Below are 9,058 nucleotides of genomic sequence, written 5' to 3'. Positions count from 1 at the left end.
AATGATGATTTCTAAAACAATAAAGCAGATGATGATTTCTAAGACAATAAGGCAAATGATGATTTCTAAAACAATAAAGCAGATGATGATTTCTAAGACAATAAGGCAAATGATGATTTCTAAAACAATAAAGCAGATGATGATTTCTAAGACAATAAGGCAAATGATGATTTTCAAAGCAATAAAGCAAGTTATGATTTGTAATTTTTTGAAATCATAATTCGAAAGATGATAAATACAAAATGAGCTTATCATTAATCAATTATTATCTAATCTGATTGTATGAAAAATAATATTATATCATTTTCCTTTAGATTCAACAAACTAAACCGAACGATTTGATCATTTTGAATTAAAATAATAAATACTTTTTTTTTTAAATAAAATAAATTCATTAATTTTAATAATAACCATTGATTCAATTGGCTAATTTTAGGTAAGCTAATATGTATTAATTTTGAAATAATTATCATTAATATCACATATCCGATTCACAATGATTATTGATTAGTTTGGAAAAAGAATAATGATTTTTGATCAGTTTAAGTAGGTATAATGATTATTGATTAGTTTGAGTAAGTATAATTGAATGCATTGAAGAAATTTAACAAATTATTACTCGGTTAGCTTAGGTAATTTTTATTGATTACCAGTGATAGCTATTATTGATTAAATTGGGTAATAATTATTATTGATGCTGGATAAATAGCATTGAGAAATGATTTGAAAAATTAATGCTAATAGGTAAAACGAGTAAATGCCACGATGTAATACGTGAAACTTCATATAACACGTTTCACGCAACCTATCTATTCGTCAGTTCTTCTGATGAACTATGTTAATACAATTAAAAGTGTAAAAATTAAAGACGAACTTTCATGTAACATTTAAGTAACATATAAATTACACGTTTAAGTAACATGGATAGTAACGTAAATATTAAAGTTTAACAAAAGTTACGTACGTGTATTGATATACGCTGACATTTGCGCCCCTATTAAATTGCTAAAGTAAATGATTTATCTGAAAAATTACGCAATTTTTGAAAGATATAAACGTTTGAATTAAAAAAAAAAAGTTTAAAGAATTAGATAAAGAAAAATACTGTTTCATTTGATGAGATAGCAGAGATTACTCGGGCACTGAATAAATATCATGTAGTATCAGTGATGGAAAGATTTTAAAAAGACTGTAATAAAAAAAGAGAGAGCAGTAATTGATAAAGTTAACAGAGATAATACAATTTGCTGAATTAAAAAAAAAAAAAGTAGTAATTGAACTATAAACTGTTAAAAGTTGTCCATTGGGTTTGGTTACGAGTTGCGGCGTGGAAGGGAAGTTGCGTAAGATTGGAGGTATATTTACGTATGCGTTGACGTAGATCACGTAACACTGATTACATGCTAAATTACGCGCTAGACGTGTTAGATTACATCACCATTCGTTTACGTTTGCTAGTAATTGTTGACGCATTTTACGTTTGCTAATAATTATTGATGCGTATCGTAAATAATGTAACGTACGTGTTAAAGTGTATTAGCATTAATACATATATATTAACTCATGTAATTGATGACTTTCACGTTTGCATAATATCTCATTTCTGTTAATTTGCAAACTTTTTTTTCTTCTCAGGATATTGTGACGCTACCAAATCATCGACAAAATGTGGCAAATGTTTATCGGTTTGTTTTTTTTATTTTATTGTTAGAAGGTTGGAAATATTAAAAAAAAAAAAAGTTTGGTGTTATCTTCGTAGCATATCAAATGAAGAAAGATCGAATAAAGAAAACTGATAAATACTTTTATAAAAAATTTTTTTCCTTCGTTTATTCTGTTAAGATGTTTTAATTTTACCTCCGCTTTTAAATTCTGTCTTGGTTTTATATCTTTCTTTTTTTTTCCAATATAAGTAGGTTAGGTGTTGATTTATAGCTTTATCTTTCAAATTCTTCCTTTTTTTACTTTCCTTTTCCTTTTTTTCTTCATTTACTTTTTTTTTTCATTTTCTTTTTTTCCATTATACTTCCTTTTTTTTTATACTTTCTTTTTTCATTATAAATAGCTCGGATGTTGATGTGTGATAACTTTGGCCGTTTGTTACGATTGGAATGAAAAGCTGAAGTTAGCAGTCAGTATTTTTACAACATAATATAAATAATGTAATAAACGAAATTTATGCAAGGCATAGTTTAGCATATGAAATTAAAATTATTATACAATTCGTGAAGTCTCATGGAGAGATTTTGGTCTGAATTAAATCTTAAGTTAGTATTTGTTTACAAAAATTAGTAAAAATTATGTGATATTTCCGTTTATGCATCTGATGCAAAAATCAAAGAGATTGAAACAGTAAAATAATTAAAAATTTAAAACAGTATGAATAAAAGTTCTGACAATGAACTGTAATATACCTGGTTATATCCTGTTGCCAAATATAATTTTAGAAGCTACAAAGGTTCAATATTTTGAATTTATAAAACTAGTCCGATTCATTGATTGTTCTTGCACTTTTTTTATTGCTTACTGACATTCTTATTTGTTTTTTCCCACTACATTATTTCAGCCAGATATTCAAGAGCCCTTGTTATGCCATTTGTGATTGTAATTGGTGCAGTTGGTTATTTCATAGAGCAAAAATTTTCTACTCCGAAGGAAATACCATATTTGGATGCATCGATAAAAGAAGGACGTGAAAACCGACAAATGGAAATTGAACTAGATTCAGAGTACGGTACTCCAATGGATATCAGCAAAATTAGGAATAAAATAGTTCCTGAATCAAGCCTACTATTGAATACTGGTCGAAAAGGTTTGATTGATAATGAAAGCTGTAGTTAAGCATTTCACTGTAGCAATAACAATGGTGACGAATATTTTAAAATATGTCGCGTATTGTTTTCTGCATCGTTTTGGATAAAGAGCATATTTCTGCTCGTGAAAAAATTATATCGATCAATAATAGAGCCTATTATTTTTCTTATCTGTTTTTCTAATCATTTACTATTCCTAAATATCAATTTAATAATTTCTTGAATTGTCATGTATTGTTCTTGGGTTGGACTAAGCCTTAAATTTTTGCAATAATTTTTATTTATCCTTAATTTTTCATTCTAATTCATATGCTTATGCATCTATCATAATTATGTTTTGTACAAAGATGCTCAGGAAAGTAGTCATATTTAAGATACAAAAAGATATTATCCGATGTATGTGCATTTATAATAGATTTAAACCAGTGCATTCTCTTTGTTTGTTCGTTATCTATTGTTTATATTTATTGTGTGTTTGAAGGATTCATAAAAATTTATTACCATTAGACGATGCGGTCAATCATAACCGTTTTGCCCGGAAATCATTTACTGCAGATCTGAAATATTTCAATAAGTTGCAAACTTTATCACTAAATCAAAAATGAAATTTTCTGCATTCAATTAAAGCTTACTTTTAGAAGCTATTGACAAATTTGTTGAATTGATTTTCCAAGTAATGGGTTGGAAAATTGTTTGTTTGGTAGACTTCACGAAACCTTATTTACTTTGTAAAGGATTAATATTCGATATCATTATTCAAAGAAAACGGTTTGCATCTTATATCCAAAGGTTAGTCTATTTGATTTTCCTGTGCATTCATGATTTAATTTATTTGGATCATAAACCTGATTCTTTTTGGAAGAACACCTTCAGAACACCGATTTAGACAAATGAGGCTCAGTTTTTTCCTCTTTTTTATTTTTTGTCACATAGTGATGGACTTTTAGATGAAAACCATATTTAGACTTTCACTAATTATTGTTCCTGTCATTGTTCGTTAGCAATATTTTATCGCTTTCTTTCTCTTATTGTCAGTATTTTATGAAACGAAATCACTACGACGTGTTGGGTATTCCATATGATGCAACGGATGAAGAAATAAAGAATGCCTTCGTTGAAAAATCTCAGCAAGTAAGCTTTAAGTTTTTTTTCCTTTTTTAAATCATCTTGTAAGCAATGATGGAAAATGGACTATAAGAAATCTGCAGTTTCTTCTGAACTTTAGGGAAGTTGATTTCATTGTTAAATATTTGTTCTTATAATATTTTGCAATAATGGAAAATATTGCAATAATGGAACGTCCATATGGTTATTTATTGATATTAATTTGTTAGCTTAAATTTTAAAATCTATGAGATCCGGACATGCATGCAAAATATTTTTTGATTTTTGAAGAATATATCTTGCTTCCAAAAATTTCTACATAGAATTTATTCACTTTTTGTTTTGTAAGTTCTGCGACTGAATTAATAAAATTATTTGCGAATATCAATCAGATGTATAGCAATCATAATGTCAGTCAGATGAAAGCCATCTAATAAGCATTTTGATTATTTGATTGTTGATATGATTTAACTGATACTATATTTGATAAACCATATTTTTTAATTAAATAAACAATATGTCTAAAAAAACTCAAAAACTTTCTTTATTTCGAATTTATTTGAAATAAAAAGTACCTCGTACAGAAAACAAAAAACTTTTGTACCAGTAGTGATTACGAATTTTTCTCTATATTTCATTGTTACTAGCTGCATCCAGATGGCAAAAATTTCAATCCAGAAATGGTACGATCCATGGATAAATATGCACCAGATCTTACGGAACAGTTCATGCAACTAAAAACTGCTTATGACATTTTACGACGTTCAGCACGAAGAAAGCAATATGATCAAATGATGGGAATTGAACGTTTAAAGCGTTTCAATAGAGTAAGATTCATTTTAATAATGTGTATTTGCGTTTCAGTGTTAATTAAAATTGGAAATATCGAGTAGTTAATTTAATTTGAAATATGTTCATAGTTTTGTAGAAGTAATATAGACTTAGTTTTATTTTCCAGCGATCAGAAAAGTTAAACCTTTACGATATTGAAGACAAAAAGCCCAGTTTCATGACAAATTTTGGTATGTCTGCGCGAGAATTCATCAGCGGTGATTTCTATGTGCGATTAGCAAGTAATGCGGACAATTCACTGATGTATTTCACCGTCGGCAGTGTAGTAATCATTTTGATACTACAAAAGTTATATGTCTGGTAATGTTTTTCTGGATCCAATGTAAAGCGAAATTAATGATATCGGTGCAGTGGGATGTAGATGATTAATGGAAAATTAAGGAGAACTTATCATTTGTCTATAACACCAGTTTTCGATAACTGATAGGTTTCTCATTTTTAGCGTTTGTAATCTTGACGATCATCTGTCAAGTGTAGTATTGTATGCCATTACGCCTGAGTAACATCTATATCGGGTTAGGACATTTATATCTTAGTAATTTTGGTAATCATAAGGAACTTGTCGATTGTTCTCAGATGATAGTAATTTTCTTTTTGTAGGTATCTAGAACATACCTATGATGAGAAATCTGATACGAAGGAACTTGAGGAAAAAACATGACGTAGAAATACAAAACGGTGTTCGAATGTTGAACTTCTCAACTTCTAACGGTAATATAAATGATGGTCGAACAAAACTTTTCAAGATTCATCTCTATTTGATTATACCAATGGAAATTGTTAAAATGAATTCAAAACAGAGAATTTACGAGATCTTCCATTTTTTCTTCGTGAATTTTATTAAGAAGGGACAAATATTCGTAAGATTTATGTCATTGTATGTAGCCATTTCTGAAATTTCAGAATTGTATTTCAAAAGGTATAAAGTACGAAGTGCTGAAAGTTCGAATTCCAAGATTACTGAACGGGTTTTCTTTTTTTGATAAGAATGAGCGTATCAGAAGTTGATGAGCAAAAGAAAAATGTATCATGGATGGAATCTTAAATTTTTGAGAGAACAGCTTGTACCGGCAGTTTTCTTACCTGAAATGATAGGATGGATAATCTATATATTCATGAAGATTTAAGAAAATGCATTAAATGTTTCTGTCCCTAAAGAACAACTAAGAATAAAACGAAAGATCTAATAAGAGCTTTTTGATATATTATTAGAAGTCCGAAAAAATTACTCCGCGTCTTTGAGAAAAAAAGCAATAAACAGGATGCGAAACGGAATTGATTGGTTTATCTTTTTTCGCTTTTTCGTCCTATATTTAAGCAAATCGTTAACAGCTACGTGACACTTTTTAATATTTTTCTTGAATAAATTTCGTAAATTGGAAGAATTTCATCCTAATTCATATTGAAATGAATCTTGATGTAGTATTTATTCAAGAAAATCCAAAAAAAGAGGTTGAGTTCTATTCTTACGAATGACTGCATGAATTGTTTTGGAATTTGCTTGAATTTTAAATTTATTTATTTCCTTTTCTGTTTAATTTTTTACAACTTTTTTTGACGTCAGTTTGAATATCTTCCAATTTTATTTCATAATATTTTTATTGCGATCTTTAAAACAGGGTAGTACTTTTGTTTGTTGTACAAAATGGATAGTACTTTGGGTAGTACTTTTATCCAGCATCTAGTAATCTCTTCTCTACTGTAACTGTCTTTAATAACTCTTTAAATCGTTCAATGTGCATGTAGTGGTTAGGATTGTTGGTTGAAGAGACATTGTCAAATTTTAAAATTGTATCTTATTTCAGTATCTTTGGTAGTATTTAAATTTGAATTCATTTCAAGAATTAATTTGGATACTTATTCTCAACTGACTGAAACTAATTTGATGATGCATAGAAAGTAGTCAGTATATGGATCTTTCTTTGTAAAATTTGTTGAATCAATAATGCTAATCTATATTTCTGTATACGAAAACATTGGGTTAAACGATGGATTAATTATTGATTTAGCCAAAAATATCTCCCTTAATTAACAAAAATTAATTATCTGCAATTTTAAGCATGTTTTTTCAAGAGTCTTTTTTAGGATAAAATTGTTAATCAAAAGTGTAGTTACTAGATAACTAGCTGTTAGAAAATTGTCGGAAAAATTCATGTATCGAAATTTTGTAAAACTGCAACGTGAAAAAATGAAACTATTGAGAAATACAATTGCAACATGCAAATATTTCGCTTTCCGATAGTTTTGTTTTGAAGTTTAATTTTTGAATTAAACTTGTTTAAAAAAAAAGAAAAGAAAACCGTATTACGATATTGTATAACTTGTTCTGAATTGACTAGTGCATTTTTGGATATTTGAATAAGTTAATTTGAAATTCTTTTCGCTTGATTTGATTTGAATTCTTTATGATAAATGAATTGTTTCTTTTTTTTTTTTGTATTATCATTTATCTGTTATAATTTTAGTATTATTTGTACAACAATTAAAGATGCATTATGAAATAAATAGTTGAGTTATAATAGTATACATATATGAAATAAATAGGTTGAAATAATTATAAAGTATATATGTTCCTTTACTTCTTTCTCCTTATTTGCTCAAATAAATCTGCCATAGTTGGACGTTTTCATGGTGTTGTTGAACTTGGTTATTTGGTTTAAAAACCATAAAATGATACAATTTTGAATATTTTTTTGAAAATGAAAGATTTTCTAGCTGCTATGTCATCTTTTACCATCATTTCATCAAATTTCGTTTCATTTTTTTCTTTTCTTTTATTGAAATTATTCGTTTTATTTTTTGTCTTTCTTTCACGAAAATCGAAATTATTCCACTTATTGTTTTACTTTAACCGCTGCACTTTACTTTGCTTAACCTTATCCTACTTTACTCAGTTTTTTACTTTACTCATTATCATCCGTTGATTTATATGTTCGAATTTATAATTATTCATTTCTAATTTGTTTTTTTTTTTTACAAATCTTTTCCTTATTCAATAATAAGGAAAAAATTGTTAACTTCTTTATTGTTTATTTGTGTAAGTTTGATCTTGTTTTATTTTTTCCACTCATATTCTTTTACTTATTTGCCAATTTACATGTTTATTTTGGCAACTGTTCGAAATCAAATAATTCATTAATTAAACTTATCATCAGGTGGATTACATTGAAGAATGATAAAATTTATCATTTCCTAAAAGGCGATGATATCCGTCCATGCTTTTTTGGTAATTTATTTGTTTTCAACTTGATTTTGCTTTTTCGACATTGTCATTAGAATAACTGAAAAAGTTCGTTTCATGTACTCGATGTCTTACGAAGAAAATTATTCAAGTTCCATCCGTAAGAAAATTAGAAATGTTTTGTTCTACAATTTATTCCTTTCGAATTCCTTTCAAATATTCCTAGTTTTAGTCTTTGTAAATTTCGGAAGAAAGTAATAAGTATGTGCAATTAATTAGTTATTAATTAAAATTGACCTTTAAAATTCATCCATTGTGTCATGAAGAATGCAAATTTATTTTCATAAAGTGACTATCATTGTTTGAATTTTAGATAGTTTTAATAGATCATACTTTACAATCGATTATTGCAAATCTTTTTCTTTATTGTTATTCTATGCGTGATCGACAGCATATCTTTTTCGGTTTTTTTTTTCCCCTATTTACCATCTCTTTAATACATTGCGTTTTCACCAACTTATTGGCACAGTAATGTCATACCAAGACCCAAGTATGTAATTTGCATAACTAACCCATAATCTTTTCTGTATTTTCTACCTTTTTCACTCTTCATAAAAGTTTAATGTCGATTAGTTCGCTGTTATATGAAATGTTTAATTGCAGGTTAAATTATTGTTCCATTTACTACTTGAGGTTTTACTACTTACTTAATTTAATTAATTTTCTTCAAATGTGTATGCCACGTCTAAGGCCATCGGTTCGACGGCCTCTATATCACTCTTCGTGTCTTTTGCTTAGCATGCACCAAAATATTTCCGGGAAAAATTACTACGATGTATTGGGAGTGAAACGAGATGCTTCGATTGCTGAAATTAAAAGCGCTTTTTATAAACTGTCAAAAATGGTATGATTATTTCAATTTTATTATAATTTTTCCAAAATGGAAGCTTTCATATTTTATTCATTTCTTTAAAACATGCTATGTATGTGTTTATTATAATAATAATAATTATTATTATTATTGTCATTATTATCAATTATTATCATTATTATCAATTATTATCATTATTATCAATTATTATTGTTATTATCAATTATTATTATTATT

General features: G+C 27.6%; 3 protein-coding genes across 3 annotated transcripts in view; all 3 read left to right on the top strand.

Annotated features, from left to right (window-relative positions):
• Window positions 1-1,629: 1,629 nt before the first annotated feature.
• On the top strand, window positions 1,630-2,969 carry LOAG_10124 (hypothetical protein). The gene is made up of 2 exons (XM_020448095.1): window positions 1,630-1,685; window positions 2,567-2,969. The coding sequence occupies exons 1-2, from the start codon at window positions 1,667-1,669 to the stop codon at window positions 2,839-2,841; spliced, it is 294 nt and encodes a 97-aa protein (XP_020301732.1). The 5' UTR covers window positions 1,630-1,666; the 3' UTR covers window positions 2,842-2,969.
• A 1,593-nt stretch (window positions 2,970-4,562) lies between these two features.
• LOAG_10123 (DnaJ domain-containing protein) lies at window positions 4,563-5,073 on the top strand (the record flags this gene model as incomplete). Its single annotated transcript, XM_003145650.2, has 2 exons — window positions 4,563-4,744; window positions 4,876-5,073. The coding sequence occupies exons 1-2, from the start codon at window positions 4,598-4,600 to the stop codon at window positions 5,071-5,073; spliced, it is 345 nt and encodes a 114-aa protein (XP_003145698.2). The 5' UTR covers window positions 4,563-4,597.
• A 3,528-nt stretch (window positions 5,074-8,601) lies between these two features.
• The window catches only part of LOAG_07507 (hypothetical protein), a gene marked incomplete at its 3' end in the record, with an annotated part of 3,387 nt that continues 2,930 nt past the window's right edge, over window positions 8,602-9,058 (top strand). The window contains exon 1 of the mRNA XM_020447455.1: window positions 8,602-8,854. Coding sequence (XP_020302316.1) covers window positions 8,681-8,854 — 174 coding nt within the window. The 5' untranslated portion in view covers window positions 8,602-8,680. The remainder of the gene's footprint in view (window positions 8,855-9,058) is intronic.

The sequence above is a fragment of the Loa loa genome (genome assembly GCF_000183805.2).
Source record: "Loa loa unplaced genomic scaffold supercont3.179, whole genome shotgun sequence".
Lineage (NCBI taxonomy): Eukaryota > Metazoa > Nematoda > Chromadorea > Rhabditida > Onchocercidae > Loa > Loa loa.
Note: the sequence above shows the minus strand (reverse complement) of the source record. Positions and strands in the feature narration are given on the sequence as shown.